Below are 22,237 nucleotides of genomic sequence, written 5' to 3'. Positions count from 1 at the left end.
GCTGGTTTGTTGAGTGCCCGTGTTTCAGACCATATGATCAATGTCCTATTTGTCACAGTCTCAAAGTACATCAGTGAAGTATTCATCATTAACGCTCACACAGACGTACTGACAGAGGACAGAGTGGGTGCTGAAACAAGGATGTCAGAGGGAAATTCCACAGACAGACGTTCATCGACCCTTCCTTTATGTTTATGTACATTTATCAGAGTTCATTTCAGGTTGTTGCTCATAGCTGTAATGCCTCCTCTCTATATTAATTTGATAAGAGTTCAAACAAAACATACTTTTGAGTTAAATGAAAATTATTGCTTACTTAATATCATTTTGAAGGAAACAAATTAATAGAGGTAACTCTGTGATAACTATGTTACTGTTATTTGTATGTAACTGTTAAACGAATGAAATTACTTATTCAAAGCTTATTACTTATTAAAAGTAGTGGCTGTGGCTCAGGAGGTAGAGCAGGTAATCTACCAATCACTGCTGCTCAGTCTGCATGCCAAAGTATCCTTCGGCAAGATATTGAACCACACGTTGCTCTTGATGCATTTGCTGGAGTGTGAATGTTAGAAATAGAAATAGTATTCACAAAGAAATAAAAAGCAGAAGGCACGACTTTAAAGATAAAAGCAGTTCAAAGTAGATTGGTACAGATTGGTACATTGTGCTCATAATATGAAGGAGATGGTCAGCACCAACACTCAGCTAGCCTGTGGTGTTTAAATGATGTTTAGTTGGTACTGAAGTGTTACTCCCGCCAGTCACCATGCGGACAAGTTCTTTGTTTACAGATGGCTTATTCCAAGCTCACCAACAGGATCACTCAGCATTGTCATCGTGAGAACTATTAAAATAAAGCAATTGTATATAGAAACATCAGTTTCTTAAACATAAAATGATAATTCTCTTTTAGCTTGTCTCATATATCCAGTGAAAATGAAATAATTTAAACCATTATGTGTGACAGGGTTTCCAAAAAACACTGATGGCAAGATAAATCCAGCAAATATAAATGTACATGTTTTACATGGAAACTCAAATTAACAGAGACACATTGAACGCACCTCATTGACTGATGTAGCCAAACAGGAAAGCATGTTCATCTTGGAAGCTGCACTTCATACCTCACAATAAGCGGCTCATTCAAAATCACAAAAATGTTTCCAACAAATATAAAACAAAGAACGTGAAATTAAATCACTGTCAGTTACACTAAATGGCCCAAAATGTGCCAAGATTTCTTTAGCTAACAGGTGCTGATGTAGCCTTCTGCTGCTGTAGCTTCTGCTTCATTCCTATTGTGGGTTCAGAGATGCTTTTTTGCATACCTAGCTGTAGCATATAGCTTTGAGTTATCGTTTCCTTCCTATCAGTCCAAAGCAATCTGGCCATTCACTCAATTAGTTGACATTTTCTCCCTTTTGGACCATTTCAGACCGTTCTCTCTGGACTGTAGAGATGGTTTTTGTTGGAAAATCCCTGTAGATCAGCACTTTCTGAAATACTCAGCCCAGCCTAGCTGACACCAACAACCGTACCACATTTAAAGTTATTTAAATCTTCTTTCTTCCCCATTCTGATGCTCGGCTGAAAAAAGCAGACATTTTATTCACTTAATTAACAGCTATTAACCACAGTAGAATACACTACACATAATTTATGTCACCCACATGCATCAGGTAATTATCTGGTAAATGATTAAGTTAAAAAAAAACCCTCTCAACTTGACTCCAGAGATGATATCTCTGTGTTGGTTATTTTGCTGCAGTCATTGTTTTTGAAGCAAAGAATTGTCTATGTTTGGGAATATGGGATAATAATTTTGATAAATGTACTTTAAGTGATAGAACCATATCTAACAGATGACTAAGACTTCTAAAATTATAGACCACATCTACAAAATTAAGATCCAGGTTAGAACATTTGTGTCCTGTTCTTCAGTGGTGGGGAAGTTAAATGGCTTGTTTTGCATAAAATTTAAAATGTTGCATATAAATGTTCATATATATGTTGTGATTGCATTAAAGGAATTTAAATGGCTAAATATACAGGACATAATTCCAAACTATTGATGTGCATAGTAGCATACTTTAAAACCCCCCATTTGCATGAGCTCTCTGGAATTAGAAAATGACTGTCAGAAGCTTTCATGGCATTACAGGCCACAGTGTCCATCATGCTGATCCATATCTCTATGAAGGGGTAAAAACAGGGCTCCATGGAAGAGCTCAGCTTTCTCTTCTAATTGAGCATTAGTGTCATTAATTTGAACTCACAAGCTAATGTTGCACTGGTCAGCGGTCATGACAATGATGTGCTCTTCCTAATGCACAGAGTAAAAGGACGTTTTACTGGACGTGGAATGGAGATTTAGAAGACGCGCACACATAGAGTCAGCAGGGTAGTAATCTCGTACATGACCAAGGTGAAAAGCAAAAGGAAATAGTTGCATTAGTGCATTAGTAAAGATACACCAATGTGTTTGGTGTTGCAGGTGGCCAAATCCCTTGGCATCTTGCAAAAAAACTGTCGGTCAAACTCAAAATGATTTCTCCTCCCGCCCTTTTCTGAAAACAGTCTTGTGGGAAATTTCAGCAAAATCTGAATTCATTTCATTTTCATCGGCTGAATTATTCGACTCTTTTTTTTGTGTGTATATATATGTGTGTCTGTGTGTTTGTGTGATCATTTTTTTAAAAATTACATCCCTCTAAGATGTCATCGGAAGCAACTTAGTTGCATCTATTTGGTATTTAATCACATATGAGTCAGGAGGATATCAGAGAATTGGATCAATGGAGACAGACGAGGAACACTAATGTAAAAGGAAGCCATCTTGCACTTGACTGCGTTTGGTAAGTCAGCATCAGATTCATCAGCTAATGAATGTAACCCCTCACTTGTACAGCACTTTGGTCAACGCTCCTGTTGTAATTAAATGTGCTATATAAATAATTAAACTATTAAACTATTAATGTGCGACTTATGTTAAAGAAACAGAGTTTCTGCTATTTGTGCAATCTTATTTAACAAATGCATAGAGACTACAAGACTGAGAGGGATACAGCTGCTATGGGATGCTGCTCAGTATAAAGTAGAGACACTTTTAATGTTTGTTTTGGACTTTACCAGGGAAAATAAGTGGCTGTTTGTCTGTCTGGTATTTGGTGCAAGGAGCAAGTGTGCAATGGGCTTAAAGCACCTTTTTCAGTCACATCAGCTTTCTGTAGCTGCTGGGAACAGGTTAGTGAGTATATACCCAAAGTTTTAATACCATAATAATGAGTTGAGAAAGAATTATACTTGTTGATGTGCAAAAGCGTCTGATTGAAGAGCAACTTGCTATGGGACAGTTGGCCAAATAGAAGTGGAGGTGTAGGTATACTTTTGACCCTGTGTGGATTAGTTGTGTGCCCATTAAAGATGTCTGCTGTGCAATCATTCCACCCTGGAGAAAAGAACAGTTCAAAGAAGTGATTAAAAGCCCAAAGTTACCATTAAAGTGATGTCCATGATGAGTGGATATAACTGTGCCTTTATTAAACTTAGATTCGGAGTGTTTTTGTATATTTTTGTAAGAGAATCTACAGTTATTATCATTTAAAAACACGGAAATGATGTGTGCTAATGTAAAAACACATGACGGGCTCTTTGGAAGAGAAACCACACCCTAACTAGATACGCATTTCTCATACTAAAGCAGGTTGTAAACGTTAATGAAAATGTGAGTATGGATGCTGTTTTATTGTGTTTCTTAAATAGAGCTTCATAATTCTGTCTTTAAGTACCACATTTTGAAATGTGATCTCATCCATATGTAGTATTGAGGTTTATTCAACACACAATTGTGTGTTATGCTTTTGCAAAAAAATAGTTTTGTGTTAAAAATGAGCATGATCTGCAAATATATAAAGTTGCAGTGCACTGAAAAGTCAAATGAACGTTTAAATTTCCTGTTCATGAATTTTACAGCTGACACAGAAACTGTTTATTTTGACATCTTCACATCACTTACTGTAGATCTCACTCATTTATTAGTCACATTTTTAGTCTTTTTGCTGGATTTAAACACCACGGTTACAGTGCAGTGCTTAGTGTAAGAGGGGAGCAATCATAAATCCCTTCGTGACCACCCTGACTTTCTGACATCTGATAGAGACACACACACACTTAATGAGATTCGACTGCCACCCTGCATGCTTACCTCAGCATGCATGTCATGGTTTATCTTCTCAGGTACACACACACACAAGCAAATGCTAATGAAATTCAGGAGCACTATTAGACTTGTGGATCAGCGGTATGGGTCACTTGCTCTGACTCACAATTTAATGGCGTCTTGGTGTCTCATACCACCAGATCACAGAGAACAGAAACAGAGGGAGCGAGAAGAGATAGCGATAGGAGGATTTAACGATAACACATAATTGATTTTTTTGATCTTGCACACTTGCAATAAACACACACACTTGGTGAACCGAGCAGAGGGAGATCTGTGTGAGGATTTAGCAGTGTAAACACATTCTTCATGAGCGCTGATAATCCTGCCAAAGAGAAACAGAGAGCATCATTACTTCAGCTCATTGCCATCTCTCCAAACACACAGACACATATATCAGGGTTAACTACTTTCACCTATTCTCTTCGGTCTTCAGTGTATTGCTCAGCAAAGAGCAGACACAAAGGGTGCATCTCGAATTATTTATGCCGCAGTGAAAAGGAATACACCTCATTTTCTCTTTCCTTTTTCCTTCTGGATGGACCACACAGCTAGAGTGTGGTCCACCATCCATCACCCACCACACCCACCCGTCTCTTCCCTAACTCATCTGGTCTTCATCTGCCTCCTCCTCCTTCCTCCTCCTGGTCTTGGTCTTTCTGTATTTATACTTTCTCCCCTGTCTCTTCTGTATACACCATTCTTTCTCTCTATTTGTCTCTTTGTTCTTTTAGACTCTTTTTCTGCAGTCGCTGGGTTTTTGCTCAGTAACATTGCAGTGTTGTAAAGTGAGATGCACAGCTCGCCCCGAGTACCAGAGAATTTCCAAAACTTCTTTATCCGTGTTCAGAGCAAGAGCAACATAGCATGTGTCAGGACAGTGTGCTTTCCCTGACACATAAAAGGACAACTTGTAAAGCTAAAGTGTCATTAGTGCATGTTTTGTTATCCTCTAAATCCTCCCTCTCAGCCTTCATCCTTCTCGGCTTCACACAGTAGGAATCCTACCGCAAGTGTCCATCAGCAAAAAAAGTAGCAAACCTAATCTCCCCCTCCTCCCCCACCCTCAGAGGATGTACTTATTTCTAGATAAGGCACTTTTGCAAACTTTGGCCAAGAACCAAAAATATCTTCTGTGCTGTAGTTCCATCTGACAGATGAAAGAAGCATCGGCATATTTTAGTCTAGGAATTTCAACTTTCTTACTTTCTCCGCAGTGCTCCTCACAGGATGAGATTAAGCACTTTGCCTACTCTTCTCCATCCTCCCTTCTGTCAACCTTCTCCTCCGTCCTTCCTGATCTCCTGCTCTCCCTTTAGTCCCATTAGTCATGTCCTGATGGCTCATTAACTATTAAAGAGCAGAATGACGGAAAGAGAGGAGAGGGGCATTCTGCAAGGCTTGCCTATAGTCATTTGGTAATGGATATCAGGGGGTGAGATAAGCGAGAAAGCAGGAGATGAGGGTGGAGCAAGTCCGTGGGGTCTCTTTTGCTCGTCTGATGATGAGTGGGAGTCATCAGGCAAAAAAGGAAGACAAGTTAGGCCTTTTAGTATGTTGCGTCCTTTGGGATGAGGGAAAAGCTCAGAAGCAGAACAGAAGCACATTTGTTTGCATAAAAAGCTTCAAAATATAACCATCTTCAGTCTTGGAGGCTTTTATTCATTCTTAATCAGACAGGCTGAAGAAGGCTTTCAGATAATCCACAAACACTGAACCCTTGTACTGATAAGTTCACCGAGGCCATTTGCTACTGTACTTTGGATTTATCATATGTTGCTGCCATCTAGTGGCTAAAAAAATCCTTCTTTGAAAGTTGGGGAGTTGTTGAACAAGTTTATAAAAATGTTAAAAATGTCAAAATACAGGTCAAAGAGAATGTTAGTGTCAGTTTGTTCTAATTGACATTGTTTAATTAACATATGTCAAACTAATGAAAGAGGTTAAAATCTTTAGAACAATGCACTTATCACATACAGAGCCTCAGACAGTCTGATACAGCTTTTTAACACTATGTGTGTGCATGTGTGTTTGCAGACTCTCTGATGCTGGGGACAGAGGTCGACCTGCAGCAGGTGGAGAACACTGTGTTTGCCATAGAGACTGTGTTCAAGGCATGGCTTCAAGAACAGGGTGGAGACAGAGAGCACCTTCACCTCTTGCTACCAAGCCCCATGGATAACCTGATTCCAGGTTAAAATCTACAGCCACACACAGAACTTGAACACACTGATGTTTTAGGAAGTCAGAAATGCATTACAGTTTATGACTTTAACAAATACATGAAAGAAAAAAAGGTTTTTAATGCACATAAATACAGCCACATGACAAATACAGTTTTCACATGACTCTGTGTAGTCGTGAAAAAGTACAAATTTACAGCTTCCATAGAAATTAAGAGGGTAAGTTGCAGCCAGATGCTGCTAATCAAATGCACTTCATTACCTGATCATAAGCAAGTGTGAGCATCTCATTAGGAGCAGAGGTTTTGGCAGCAGAAGCAATTGTTTCTTCTGTTGAAAACCCTTCCCAGTAGTAGATATCCCAGCATCTCCAAAGTGCTCAGAAGAACTCAGACTCTACAGACCTCAGTTAGTGTGTTAAATGTTAAAGTTCATGGCAGTACAATTAGAGAAAGCCTAAAAAACTGGGTTGCCTGGAGAAAGCCTCTTCTTTCTAAAAAGAACATGGCAGCATGGCTTAGGTTTGTAAAGCTACATCTGAACAGTGTGACTCTTGGAACAGTGTCCTTTGGACAAATGAGACTAAAGTTGAGATGTCTGGGCACCTTATAGTTACTGGGTTGACCACGAACTCCTCTGAATACAGAAGTATTCTAGAGTCCGATATGATCTACAGCAGAATAGCTGAAAAAGACAAGATTTTAAGTTTTTAAAGGCCTCAACCCGACCCGAGAGCAGTTTAGAAACAAATATCCATAAACCTCAATGAACTGAAGCAACATTATAAAGAAGAGTTGGCCATTCATCAACAAACACCCTAGACTGGTCACCAGTCTGTCACACAGAGACAAACCATTTGGATTCACTTTCTCACCTATGGGGAACTTAGAATTTCTACAGTTCTAAGTTCTACAAACTACTGAATCATGGCGTGTACTTTGTTTTTAACATGACTGCATGTTTCTGTTGCATGTGCAGTGTGCGTGAAGTGTGACATGCAGGAGCGCATGATAAGCCCGGCGCTCATCCCGCTGACCCCGAACCTGGGAGTGAAGACTGAGAGCATTCGGGACTTCCTGCCTGGCCCTAAGGGCTTGGCCAATCAAAGCCCAGCACCGCAGACACTGAAAGTGATCAAGTAAGCGTGGGCATCGATGCTGAGGGCCTTCGAACTATAAGCACAAATAAAAGTTTTTAGGATCAGCTCACAATCACTTTGTTAGGAGAAAGGAAGACTTGTGTGTGCAAGATCCAATAACACGCGTTCTCTGAATGCACAGCTCCTTTGTTTGACTTGGGAGCATCTGAGTGCACTTTGTTCTGCTGGAGTTAGTGCTCCGAGGCTGTAAAAGCAATATGAGCACAAAGTTCAGTCGCTTTTGTAAGGAATTTTGTTGGCCTCGTAAATGTACAATCAGCATGATGGACGAGGAAACCAGAAGATAAAATATATTCCAGAGGACAGGAAAATGCTCATCGTAAAAGTCTGACAAATGAATAAAATCTTTCATACCAATCACAAAACAAATATGGAGAGTTTTACAAGCTTGTAGGTCAAAAATAGCCTCTGTGGACAGTGTCATACAAAAAATGAGCTACATTTGCTTCCTACAAAACAAACTCGTCATGTTATTTTAAACCTCACAGGGATTGTGGACACACGAACTGAATGTAGCGCAGTACATTTTCACTTTCTTCTCTTTCCTACCTGTCAGTAGAGGAATGTGTACGTGCCATTTTTTTCTCACAAACTCATGCAGTGCACTGAAGATTGTTTCATGGGCCAGCGCAAGGCCAGTTGCAGACACACTGGTGGTCCTGTGCTGGCCCATGTGTGGGCCACCTCTGACAATCCTGATCTGGACCACCAAAGGGCCGTCACTCTTTCCGGTATGTAATCCATGTGTAGGTTGTGTGCAGCCACGGGCCAGTTGCAGACACACTGCTGGCCCTGTGCTGGCCCATATGTCAGCCTAATGTGTACCTTAATCAAGCCATGTAATAACAACATGTGCCGGAACATAATAGTGCAAAAGTAACATGAAAAACCCTGTTTAGACAAGGAATGTACTGACTCTTTCGTAGTGCTTTTCTACTCTCCCAGATTACTTAAAGTGCTCTATACAACATTCACACACTTTCTCTAAACTGAGCGCTTCCTAACTGCATTCATACTCTTGACATGCGGACTGGAGAAGCCAGGGATCAAACTACTAACCTTCCGATCAGTAGGTGACCTGCTCTACCTCCCGAGCTACAGCCACCCACTGGCAAAGATGAGTGTCATGGTCCTGGGTCGTGCGACCCAGTGTTTTGTGTTTAGTCTATTTTGATGTTTATTGTTTGTTTAGGTTCATTAAGTTATTCCAGCTCATTTGTAATTATATGACCCTTGTATTAAGCCTCCCTTGCCCTTCATGTGTTTATGTCTGTGTGTCTTGTGTTGTCAAGTTCATGCTGTCGCTTCTGTCATCTTCCCCTGTACTCCGTCTCCCTGGTTCGTGCGTCTACCTGTCATGAGTCATGTCTGCGTGGTTATGTTTAGTTCATGTCATGTCTAATCTCCATGTTTCCTGTTTTACTTTGAAAGTCTGTATTCAAGGTCAGTGTATTTAGTTTCACCTCTCCTGTCCTGTCGTTAGGTTCATGTGTGTCAGCTGTGCTCCCATGTGTGGCCACTTCCCCTGATCATCCCTCATGTGTATTTAGTCTCTGTGTTTCATGTAGTCTGTGTCGCGTCGTCTGTGTTCCCACCCTCCGTGTTTCCATGCCCAGTCTTTTGTATTCCAAGCCATAGCCTTACCATAGTTTGTTCCCAGTTTAGGTTTCTGTTTAGTTACTGCTCTTGTGCTGCCCTCATTCTTGTTTGTTTCTTTTGTGTTCATCAGCCACAATAAAAGGCTCGCTTTTGTTTAAAGTTCACTCCCGTATCCTCACTTGTGTCTGCACCTGAGTCCTCCTCACACTCTCCACACGGTCTGCCACTGTGGACCGTGACAGATGAGTAAACCGTCACTAGGTTTTGGATAAAGTGTACAGTCACAAACCTGTCAAACCTTATTTTGAAACGTTGGCTACTATAGCAGTATTGCAACATGGCATTTGGTTCTTCTAATTAAAATAGGAAAATAGGAACATAAATAGTGCAATCATTGCCAGACCTGGCCCACATCTGGATTGACATACACCCTGCTGTGACACCAGTTAGTCAGAAGTGCCAGCTTGTTGCCAAGTCTGGCCCAGACTTGTTTTCTATGAGCCTGGGCCACATAAACCAAACCACAATCGAGCCAGATATGGCATGCCATCACATAGACATTGCCATCTATGCCGGGCCTGGCCCATATCTGGATGACATACGTCTTATCATGCCAGAAGTCAACCAGCAGTGCCGGCTTGATACCAGATCCGGGCCAGACCTGCCTGCTGTGTGGGGTGGTAATGTTTTCATGCAGTTGAGGTAATGCTGAATTTATTTCCAACTCGGTGAACAGCTGATGTAATTTTTCCCTAAATGCGCACACGCATGCTACACACACGCTAATGATAGAAAGCAGGCGCTGAGGTAGAAACTTGATTTGCATTTGTTTTACATTTTCAGGACCTACAGTAGGAAGTAATGTGCGTTTGTGTGAACGAATGGGCATTCGTTTTGCATACCAGACGGTTGGAAAATTGTGCTGTTTATGTACTTGAGTTAGAAAATGGGTCACACTGCAAACGCACCTCAGCAGGGATGATGTCATTCTCTCTGCTCATGATGTTTTCCATATATTTGCATACTTACAGTTTTCTGCTGGAGCTCATTTCAGAAATGAAAAGGATTTCATTGTTTTTTCCATTGTTGGCGTGTGTGTGTGTGTGTCTTTCAGAGTTCTGCGTGCAGACGGAGTGTGTGAGAGTGTGTTGTACGGCCTTCCGCTGGTGATCCGCCCAACCACCTGCTGGCAGCTGGACTGGGATGAAATGGAGAACAACCAGAACTTGTTCCATGCCCTCTGCCACACACTCAGGGTGTAGTTTCTGTTTTTTCATCTTGTGACAATTGTCTTTATTAAGAGAAACTGACATTTTATGGCCGCATGTGATGCAGAAGTAAAACCCATTTGACCAGTCTACATGAAAGAATTTGCATAATGCAAATCTGGTTCCCGTTTTAGCGAATGTGGGAACGTGGGAGTCATGGTAGAATAGAGCAATCATATTCATGTTTGTGCTTTTGTTTGACGGTTGTGATTCTCAACTCATACAAACCAACACCAAAAACACTGGAAAGTTGTGCGAATTCAAGTACAAATAAAATGCAGTGGTTTGTAAATTTCATAAATCCATATTTTGTTTACAGCAGAACATAGTAAACATATCAAACAGAGAAAATGTGCCAGTTTAAGAACAGTATTAAATAATCTTGTGGTTTATGGTAGTAACACATCTCAACAAATTGGGACAGCTCCATGTTCAGCACTAAAAAGCATCGCCTATTTGTTTAACAACAGGTTTTTTTACCCCTCGGCTATAAAGGGCTGATGGAGTATTGACATCAGTCTGCTGGGGGGGGGTGTGCAGAGGTCACATTTTCTGAAAATGCGATTTCTTGAATGTGATTGATTGATCATACTTTATTCATCCTGAGGGAAATTGGGTTAAGGCTGCCAGCCGTGCCAGCGCCGTCTTACTTAAGAACGAGGTGACAGAGGACTTTCAAATTGATAGCTCAGGTGGATCTACTTAAAAATCTCAGACATGTTAGAGGTCAGAGGTCAACTTTTCTGAAAATCATCTAGAATTTTTAATTGTTACCAAAGGTGCATCTAGGGTTAGAGGTGGCGGGTATTTTTAACTGTCTGCAAGCTGCAGAGACCGGTTGCTTCACATTCGAGAGAGGAATGTTGTCCCGTTCTTGTCTGATAAAGGATTCTAGCTACTCAGCAGTCCCACGTCTTCTTGTTGTATTTTCATTTCATGTTTTCAACTGGTGAAAGGTCTGGACTGGTGGCAAGGCAGTTCAGCACCCAGACTCTTCTGCTGCGAAGCCATGCTGTTGGATTAGCTGCAGCATGTGATTTAACATTGGCTGAAAATATGACTGAAATATGCAAGACTTTTTAAAATGATAATGATGATAACAAGCTGTCAGGTCTCTGCTCTTTAGTCTGGATGATGTAGCTTTTTTTCCCCAAAGGAATTTCACAATAAATTCATCTGACCACACAACAGTTGTCCATTTTAGCTTTAACCCAGAGAAGAGGTTTCTGGATCATGTTCACATACTGCGCAACTTCTTCTCTGCATGATAGAGACAGGAAGGGAATTTGTGGACGACTCAGTGAACTTTCTGGAAGTGTCCCTAAGCCCATGTAGTCAAACATAACATAATCATAAAGAGCTGGTACCGGTATGTCCTAATGCATAAAAGCTCAGAAATGAAACTGTGTACTTTATATTTACATGATTCTGAGTATCTGTAAATAAGAGCCACCTTGAGCCTTTTTCTGTATTTGGATTCCAACTTTACCTCAGATATAATGGCTTATATCCCTCAACTTTAATACTTCTTTGGTTCCCTATATTAATGTAACTGGTGCTAATACACTACTGAAGTTAATGTATCTGCTTCTGCTTCTGTTTTTAACACAGTGCTGCCCGAGAGCCCAAAGATCACAGGCATACAATGTGGATTTTCAGCCTTGTCACTTGCACACAGAGATTTCTCCAGATTCTCCGAATCATTTGATGATATAATGTACTGTATATTATTGATGAGATGTTCAAAGACTTCCCAATTTTAATGTTGAGGCTTGTTATTCTGAAAGCAATCCCCGCTTTGTAGATGCAGTTTTTTTGCAGAAAGGCGAACGTTTGTCCATCTTTACATCTAAGAAACTCGGGCTCTCTAACGTGCTCTTTCTCTGTTTCCAGTTAATATAAATAGTTCCAAAATGTTCCTCCAGCTGTTTTTCAGTAACACTTTTCCAGTCTTTTTGTTGCCCTGTTTTTGAGATGTGTTGCTGCCATTAAATTCAAATGTTCTCTGTTGTTTTTTTCATGAAATAGTCAAATGTCCCAATTTGAACATTTGCTGTGTTTAAGATATGTTTACATTTTACACAGCATCCCAGTGTTTCTGCAGTAATAACATAGCATAAAATTGTTTGGACCGTTTGATCGTCTTTTCATTTTAGCTTGTCAGCCTTGCAAGATTCTGCATATCCCTCCACGGTTCGAAAAGTTTTTGATTTCTCTCTTTCAGAGTCGTGACCTGTTCCTGCTGCTGCAGGTGGAGCCGGCTCAGAAGTCTGCAGCTGGAGCCTCAGGTCCATGTGTGTATTTGTGTTTATGTTTATGTGTGAGAGAGATGACTGTTTATCAAGGTCATTCGTGAACAATCATAGGCCGCGTGTATGTGTCCAACACAGGTGTGTATTCCCACTACATCCTCCAGCCATCTCCATCTCTGTCCCTGCTGCTGAAGCCTGTGGTCTCCAGAGAGTTGCTGCTGCCGTGCTCACAGCTGGTCTCGGCTCAGGACCCTGCACATCACGCCATGCAGACTATACAGGTTAGATGAGCTCCGGTTGCTCTAAACAATTTAGAGAAGTAGATAGAGACACTGAGAACCTCAAAGCAGAAGTTGATGATTCAACTTCAGTAATCTATCAGCACTGGTTACCTTTACATTAATACAAGGCAAGCTGTGAGCCAAGTTAGACAGACATCCTCACATCTGAATCTACAATACTTTGGCATACAGAGGTGTTCATGGTCAACTCTGTGATTGCAAGCTGCCCGGGTCTTGTGCCTGCAAAGCGAGCCTAAATCATCACGCCTCCATCTCCATGGTGAAAGCTGATATGAGGGGACACTGTGCATTGTGGCCAAACATCTCCACTTGGTTCTCACCTGTCCAAAGCTGTGCTGTTCTTTTTAGGGAGAAAATGCCTTCTTATGACAGCCTTTACAAATAAGCCGCACTTGTTCAGTCTTTTCTAATTGTACTATCATGAACTTTAACATTTATCATGCTAACTCAGGCCCATAGATTCTGATGCAGCTCTAAGAGTTACATCTTCTTCAGGTGGATTTGTTGCAACGTCCCCTCAATGGAGGATTTCGGTATCATGTTAACACTCGCCTGAATGACCAGTTAACCTTTTAAAGACTGAACCATGGAATCATCATACAATTCTATTTGTATATACCTGGAACTAAGGACCACACCATTTGTTTATATGTCTTCTTCTTCTTTCACCTGTTGGATCACATACCCATCAATCACTTTCTCTAGCATCCTCTTGTGTCACTCCAGCCTTCTTCATGTCCTCCTTCACCACATCCATGAATCTTCTCTGAGGGTTTCCTCATTTCCTCCTGCCGGGCAGCTCCATCCACATCAGCACTGTCTCACTGTCCTCATGTCGCACCCTCACCATTGCCATTTCTTGCTTCCTTCTCTTCTTCCTTCAAAATTCTAAAAATTTTGTACCCTAGAAATCATGTTAAACAATCTGGTTAAAAAGTGCCCTGCTCTCTTTCACAGACATCTCCACCTTGACAGGTAGGTCTTCTGGACCAACCACCTTTCCACTCATTCTCTTCATAGCTGCCCTCACTTCCTCCTTTCTAATCTGCACTTTGTGACCAACTGTCTTCCATCTGTCTTCCTCTCTCTTACATTTCCTACACCCATCAGTTCCTCAAAATTACTTCTTCCATCTTGTCAACACACTCTCTTCACTCATTAGCACATTTCCATCTTTATCTTTTTTCCACCTCGGTCTCTCTATAACCAACTGACAAAAGGCCCTCTTTTTTCCTTCTTTTAGCATCTAGTCTCACAAACAACTCACTGTAAGCATTTTCCTTTTCCTTTGCCACCTTTCTCTTTGCCGTATACTCCCACTATTCCTGTCTACTTTCTTCCTTTCCCTGTTCCTTCGAACACTTTCCTCACATTATCACTTGCGCCCTGATATTAAAGAATTATAATAGTAATTTCATATTATGACCTTTACTTAAACTGCACACTCATCATCGCGAAGGCGAAGCACGCAAAGTTTCGATGACGTCTCAGGATGACGCTTCTGTGAATGTGATGATGACAGTATTAGACGTCATGTGTATTTTTGACAGGACATTACAGGACACGGTGCCTCGTCATTTACTGTGACTCACTTTTTTATTCTGAGTACTCGCTAAAGGTCGAAACAGGTCGCAGTTGAAATATTCAAATGATACTCGTGTGCCTTCTGTCTCTGTCAGAGCTGTCTCACTCAGCTGGATGAGGAGTTTGTTTTAAACCCTCTCACCCTGAGCAGTAACCTCTACCAGCACCTCAGGAGCCGAGGCCTGCTCTCCCAGCCACGATACCCATACAGGTCAGCAACATGGGAGGATCATGATGAGTCTGTGATGATATTTATAGAGATGATCAAAGCTCTAATTTAAAGAATGACGTGATCAGTGCCGTTAGTGAAGATGTAGCTAAGTGAAGGTGATTGTAACCACAAGCTGTTGCCAATGATAAAGAAGCTTATTAAGAAGATTATGTTCAGGTTACAGATATATGTTAAGGAGATGATACTGAGGAGCTAAGCTGTTTGTGTTCCCAGGATTCAGCCACCACAGGAGGGCCCTAAAAGCACAGGCAGCAGACAGCCACGGCAGGTAAACACAGCAGCTTTATGACAGTCTGAAGGTCACTCTGCGATGCTTATATATAAGATGGGGGAAGTTTATGGTTCAAGAGCCATTTGACCGCATTCTGATTAACCACATTAAACATCTTTCTATGGAGCGTGTGCTTTAGTAATGCCCTTCAGCCTCACGTCCTCATTTGATCACTAGATGGCAGCACTCGCTGCAGTCAGACACAAACAAGCCTTTTGGACAAAAACGTGAAAATAAACATGAGAATGAAAAATGTGAAGTAAAGCAACATAATCCAATAAAACAACCACATTGTTGTTTGGAGGCAGCGGTTGAGGACGAGCAGATGTCCGAGTTAAAGCAAACAGATAAAGGCGTTGTGCGAGCGTGCCCTCCGGAGGCAGTTTAGATAATCGGGCATTATTGGTGCACTCGGTTGAGCTGGAACTAGTTTTAACTGCTCAGTTTGTAGCCAGGTAGTCGTAAACTAGAGGTCAGCCAGTCTCAAACACTCTGAGGGTATTGTTTTTGTAAACTGTTGTGTGATGTCAGCAGTTTTGTTTGAATGGGAGCATCTGAGAGATGTATGAAAGCTGTCAGATAATGTGAGAATGCTAAGTAAAAACAATCACAGGTTTTTAAAGGAGGCCACAAAGTGAACTTGTGGTTAATGTTTAATGGTGCTTTGTGTTTTATAATCTTATCATGTCCTGGAAAGAAACTAGAAACTAAAAGTGCCAGATAAAAGTTTGCGAAATAAACATTTAAGCAGCTTCAGTGCCTAAAGTATCACAAGAATAATTTTGGATGCATATGAAGTCAGAAGTTTAGTTAAAACCTAAAAGTTAAATTTTATTTCAGGAAGTGGTTAAGTTACCTCATTGAGTCTGAGGATTACTGCGTTTCTGATGTGAAACAACGATAGTGTAGTGAATCATTCTTCAGTTTTATTTTAGAGTTTTCAAAGTGAGTCATAAACTCTGATTAAACGAGCACACAGTCTGTGCTGTGGTGCTTTCTGATACTCTACAATGTTGTCAAAGATAGCACTTTTGAGATGAAGTGGTTTTATATCACAAGGGCTTCTTCTAAAAGGTTCAGACTTTCCAGAAGATCATTCGACTCGAGGTTTGTCTGGTGTTTTGAATGTATCGCTGCTGTGGTGGCATCCTATTGGGTTTTTTTACTGTAATTCCAGACCAATATTCAGTGCTTCGGAGTATATTCCGAGTATTTTCTAGTAGAGTGTAGTATTTCCTGTGGATTTCACAGGCAGTGTATCGCTCGTGAACTTTCACCCTAATGTTTTTTTTTATGTATTCCCATCAACTGAGGCCTGCTGTGTCCTGAGGGTGTATAGCTGTTGGCAGGGTGACTCATCGGGGCTGATAAGGCTGCTCACATGCAAATAGTTCACTTCAGTGGGAAAACGCAGGGAAAGTGTTTATTCGCTCTGTTCTGTGGCGAGCTGTCACTCCAGCTGACCTCAGACTTAAAGTCCAAACATAATGTTCCTTTTTGCTGCGTTCACATGTCCTTCCTCCCAACTCCTTCACATCCTCCTCTTCCACTCTTTCATCTCCCGTTTTCTACAAGAAAGTGATCTTGAGTTTGAAATTCAGAATGTGTGTGTGTCTGTGTGTGTCTGTGTGTGTGTGTGTGTGTGTGTCGCCTCCATTCAGCTACAAAACTACAGTCGCCAACTGGGAATGAACAAGGTCAGGGCCACCGTTGCTCCGCTACCCTCCTCCTCCGCCGCCTCCTCTTCCTCCTTGCTGGGACCTCCTCCCAGCAAGGCCTCCCGCCCAGCTCTGAACTTCCTCAGCAGCAGCAGCAGTGGCAGCAGTCGGGCCCCTACCCGGCAAGAGGGAAACGATGATGATGATGATGATAACTCTGTGCTAATACAGTAAGAGTGCTGCAGGGTTAGTAGCAGAAAGTGAGGAAAAGTCCATTGTTGCACACTTCAAAGGGGTTCCAGTGGAATTAGCGCACCTGCAAATATATAGGCCCTCACACACACACACACACACATACACACACACATATTTGGCTAATTGGTCTCCACTGTAAAGCTGGTGAGCAATCAGGCAGCTCATAAAGGCTTTAAAGAAAGGAAGAGACAAGCTAATTTGCACGTAAATGCACACAGGAGGCCGTGCAACACGCTGCGAGCACACTTACTCTGCACTGCACTCTGGGTGGTTCTTCTGACACTTTCTTTCATCTCTATTTATTCTCACCGCTCGCTCGAACAATATTAGTTAGATCTGAATTTAACAAGCCTCCGTCGCTGCATTTGCAAGCATGTGCGTGTATGTGTGCGAGCGTGAATGTGAGAAAGGAAAGTTTCAGCTCGCTGCCATGTGCAGATTGCTGAGTTAGCAAAACGTCAAAATCACACACCGTAAACAATGAAAAAGAAAAAAGCAGGATAAAAGATGAAAAGAAGGGAAGCGGCAGGACAATGAAAGCCTTAAACAGTCACCCAAAAAAAATGGGGGGAAGTAATAAGAAGTTGCAAAAAAAAAGAACAAACGTGGGTGGTGTGTGGGAGATCAGAGGAAGATTAAAAGCTGATGGATGTATAAAAAGCAGTGTCTGCGCGCTACAGCACGCACGCTGGCACGCACAGCTTTAAGTCAAAAGGAAACTAGCTACAAAACTACAATTGATGCATAATAAACGAGACGTGCTGCATAAAGACTTATAGTGCGCACACATGCACATTCCATCTTGAGCTCCCGTTCGAACACAGCTTCACTGTTTCAACGAGCCAGAGACAGAGAGGCCTCTCTGCTCGCCTTTACCCCCGCCGCCAGCTCTCTCTCAGAGGGTTTAAAGGCAGCGTGAGGGGGAGGAGGGTGGATGGAAGAAAACTGATAAAATCTCCAGTGTGTTCTGTGAAAACGTGAATATGACAACTTTGCATTGGAAAAAAACACTCCGTTGTGTCTGCGAGTGAGTGTGTGTGAGGCGATTTGAAGTTATTACATCACTGCTGGTTTGTGCACAGTTTTATATTTACACCCCGACAGTGATTCACATTCACACATTAGTTACGTTTGTCCGTCGTCACTGTTATGAATTCCTTTCCCGTGAATGAGCCTTGTCACACATAAGTTTAATGAGTCTCCCGCCATTCCACCCCCTTACTGAACCTTATAACATTTGGCACATCCCAGTGGCCAGTGACTTCATGACGTTGTGATGTCACACTACTTCCGCATTCACGACGACAACGATGCTTTTGTCTCTGAGAAGAATTCACCCGGACCTTCAAAACTAGCCACTAACATTTTCCCCACTTCCCCCCCTCTCTCTCTCTCTCTCTCCCCCGTCGCTTCTTCACTCTCGCTCTTCACTTTCTTTTTGATTCTCACGAGCGCTGGAGAGCTGAGTCAACTGGTGTGAATTTCATAAATTTGTTCAGATGCAACGACAGCAGTCCCTCTGTCCCCGGAGAGGTCAGAAGGCTAGAGCCGGAGCTCTTCTGCGTGACCTGCACACTGTTAGACACACTCCTCATTAAATGTCACAACTGTTACAGATAAATGTGATATTACCAGAAACTGACAAAAGTTCAATTGTTTTTGAAATTGCAGGAAGTTTAACAGTGTCCCGCTTGTCAGGTGACTTTTTCGATTCTTCGCTCTAAAGCAAAAGGTCTTCTCTGAAAAATGTTTTGCATTTCTCGTTGTTCTTTTTTTCCTCATCTCACAGTGTTAATTCAATCGTGTTCCTGTTCAGCTTTCTTTCATATATATGAGGTGTATATATATATATATATACACACACATGTATAAACCTGTATCTGATCTGTTCATCTGCTGTGGAATAATAAAATGCCAGTTTGTGGGCGGATGATTGCGGTAACATTTCTATAGCATAAGGTGCTGATAGTAGAAGAAGGGCACCTAACCGCCTTTAACCTTTTACCTCCCACAGGTTTCCCTGCACATTAATAACATTATTGAGTTTCCCAAGGATGAGAGCAGAATGAAAAGGTGTATAAATATGAAACTGTTGCATTTATTATTATTTAATGATTGATTGTCTTTGTCATCTTCATCATTATCGCTTAAAAAACTCCACCGCACAATTAAGTGCATCCAGTGTGTAACTAAAACCCTAAAAACGCTTTTCGTTTTAAGCCATTCACCTATTGAAATTAACCTTTTTAAAAGTGCAGTATGCACCTTATCCTTACTCATGAGCTCTGGGTCTTAACTGGTGCTACTTTTGTTTTGTCATCGATATTTCTTTAATTTCTGTGGTATGTGACAAAGGAAGCAGCTGGGTTTTTTGTCTACTATCACCAGACATCACTAGTAGGTGAGGACAGGACATTGAAAATAGTGTGCTAAGCAATAAACCAATCCTGCCCAAATCCTGCTCTCAAGTGGTCTGTTGTCAGGAGCTTTACCCATCGTTACATATAATGTTTCTTTCACCACCTTTTCTCCAACACAAAACACACAGTGGAATGTAACCTGACACGCTCCTCGACTTGTCCAAAAAGGAGGGGGGGGGATAGAGGTAGAATATTATATATATAACATATACCTTAGGTGAATGTGCAGTAGTAGCATCTATGCTGTAGTAGCAGTAGCATGTGGTGATAGTGGGAAGGAAAAACTCCTTTTTAAAAGGAAAAACCTCCAGCAGAACCAGGCTCAAGGAGGGGCCGCCATGACCGGGTGGAGGTAAAGGAGACAGGTGAAAACTAAATGCTGAGTGGTGTATAAACAGGTGCGTGAAGAAGAAATACTAATGGGTGCGTCATGGGAAGCAGCCTAGGCCTATTGCAGTGTACCTAAGGGAGGATACAGTATCACCTAATGTTGTATGGTGATATGGTACTGTGAGGTCTTTAGGATAAGATCTGGCCTGATTGTTCAAGACCTTGTAAAACACTTTTAGCTACAAACTAGCATTACATGTGGTTAGTTACTGGAGTTAACTGGTTAGCATATTTATTTCAACACACACACAAACGTCTTTAGACCTAAGCTGTTAACGCTCCACACAAAGAATGAACTTTGGTCTGCAGAGAATATTTGTTGGGTTTGGTGGTTAATTCCCACATTCTGTTATTTTCTTCAGACTAGTAATCATACACGCTGACATCTCTCACAGACTGTTACTGTTAACAGAAAAGATAGTGATTATATAGGAACCGACAAACATTCAGCAAGGGTGCTTCACAGTAAAACTTCTCTATTTGTTACCGAGCACGAAGTGATATTTTGAGAAGCGATGGTGTGTGCAAGTCTCTGTGTTGCTTTTGTAAGCTTAATTTACTTTATTTATTTGTTTGTTTTTTTAAGCGTAGGAAGCTACTTTCTGCCACTGTTATTTTTAGTAGTGTCTATTTAACCTTTTTGGTAACGCTTATTGCTCAAGAACAGACTAAATCATTGTTTTTAGCAAGATGAATATAGACAAGATTAAATTCTCCAGAAGTATTGGTTAAAGTTATAAAATAAAATAAAATGTTAGCTTTTATTTGTTTTCACGTCAAAGCTGCACCATCAATAGTGTCATTAGCAATGCATCGTCACCTTGCAGAAACCATATTGGAAAACTTCATGTCCAAGTTATTCATTCTAATAACTTCTAAAAGGGTGGTGTTTTGTTTTGGTTTGGGGTTTTTTGGGGGACGTAATTCGCAGACGTGTCTGTGCATCGAACTAAACTCGATAATTCTGAGCCGCGTAAAAAGGCTTTTGTGGTTCAGCTGTCTAAAAATGCGGTTGTATTCTTTTTTGTGCCATCTATATCTGAGTCAGGATAATATTAGTGCTTTGACTTCCTGCTTTATGCTCAATGTTCCATTTCCTTTTTTGCTGCAATCTGCAGAGCACAAAAAAAAACATGCATCAGACTCTCTGTCTGTCCCACAGACTGTAACGCATTGTCTCTTTCCTGCGATTGTCCTGACTTGCCACAGGACTCTGATACTATACACATGGAAGAATAAGCACAGGAGTCACAGTTCATACACAGGCAGAGAATAATTATCTGTCTTACCAGCAATGCTGAGCGAGAATTGAAAGAGGAAGTTCATCTCTGTGAGGAGGAAGTGAGGAGGTGAAGTCAGAAGGTTACAGAACCTGAATTGGAAACCCGTAAGAGAAATCTTGAAAGGTCTCTACTCCTACATGTCTGAAATGCATGCACATGTGTGACATAAAGTCAGGAGCACAAATCTCTGAAGAGTATGCGTCCCAGTGATTATCATCATGAAAAGCACAGAAACTAGAGAACCTGAACCTGAAGTGTGGTCCACTGAAGCTCGCTGAGAAAAATCACTTCTTCACCACACATAACCTCTGTGCAGATAATCATTGAGGTTTTGCAAATGAAGCAGCATGAATGGGAAACTGACATTTCCTTTAGGTAGCACTGAAAGAGAGCGAGAGTGAATGAACCTCTATTTCAGACACACATGACTGAATTGGTTTGCCCACGCAAAGCCAAAAATAGAGCGCTGGTGGTCGACCAAGTCAAACACGAGAGGAAACCGGACAGTTTCATGTGTGTCCCGTGTCAGAAAGCACTAACGTCTTGTCAGATGCCCACAACAGGAGTGTGTCATATGCTACGCATCGCAAAGTTGAAACAGAATGAGGAAACGATGCTCAAAGTCGTTTTTATATTAAGAGGTGCAGCTGACAGGTGTCAAGTTTTCACAAGACCAAAATAACCCAGCCATGTTTCACATAAAAAATGGCATTTGCACAGATCTTAACATTTGAAGCCATAGCCTGACAATACTGTTGTTATTCCTTTATTCAGTAGAGTAACTACATCATTAAGAGGCTATTGGGATTCCTGACCTGATGAATCTCTCGGATGAAGTTTCCTCTGATTACATCAAAGCTGCACCATCAATAGTGTCATTAGCTATGCATCAGTAAATCTTTCGGCTCATTATTTTCCTTTTAGAGCCTCATTTGATGCAGTTGAGTCAGTTCACAGGCATTAACACAGAGTAGAGACCATATGTAGACCTTTGTATATTGTGTTTTGTGCGTTTTAGCAAATTAGGTAAACTTTAAGTACTAATGCATGGAGGTGGTGAGATAATCTGTAACCACAACTGTCCACAATCACACAGTTTTATGCAATTTGCAGATAGCCAAGCAATTGACTAATAATGAAGTGGACAGATATTTCAGAA

General features: G+C 41.3%; 1 protein-coding gene across 2 annotated transcripts in view; it reads left to right on the top strand.

Moving 5' to 3' along the window:
- The window catches only part of m1ap (meiosis 1 associated protein), a 54,601-nt gene extending 35,210 nt beyond the window's left edge, over positions 1-19,391 (top strand). Inside the window, exons 4-11 of one of the 2 annotated variants that reach the window (XM_085400350.1) lie at positions 6,260-6,415; positions 7,384-7,543; positions 10,278-10,419; positions 12,656-12,725; positions 12,822-12,964; positions 14,665-14,780; positions 15,015-15,069; positions 16,734-19,391. In XM_085400350.1, the coding sequence (XP_085256476.1) occupies positions 6,260-6,415; positions 7,384-7,543; positions 10,278-10,419; positions 12,656-12,725; positions 12,822-12,964; positions 14,665-14,780; positions 15,015-15,069; positions 16,734-16,964 (1,073 nt within the window). In that variant the 3' untranslated portion in view covers positions 16,965-19,391. The remainder of the gene's footprint in view (positions 1-6,259; positions 6,416-7,383; positions 7,544-10,277; positions 10,420-12,655; positions 12,726-12,821; positions 12,965-14,664; positions 14,781-15,014; positions 15,070-16,733) is intronic. The other variant, XM_085400351.1, reaches the window with a different exon arrangement.
- The last annotated feature ends 2,846 nt before the right edge of the window (positions 19,392-22,237 follow it).

Source organism: Rhamphochromis longiceps, linkage group LG3 (assembly GCF_057381845.1).
Source record: "Rhamphochromis longiceps isolate RC_006_pf linkage group LG3, R_longiceps_female_GT1.1, whole genome shotgun sequence".
In the NCBI taxonomy this organism is placed as follows: domain Eukaryota; kingdom Metazoa; phylum Chordata; class Actinopteri; order Cichliformes; family Cichlidae; genus Rhamphochromis; species Rhamphochromis longiceps.
Note: the sequence above shows the minus strand (reverse complement) of the source record. Positions and strands in the feature narration are given on the sequence as shown.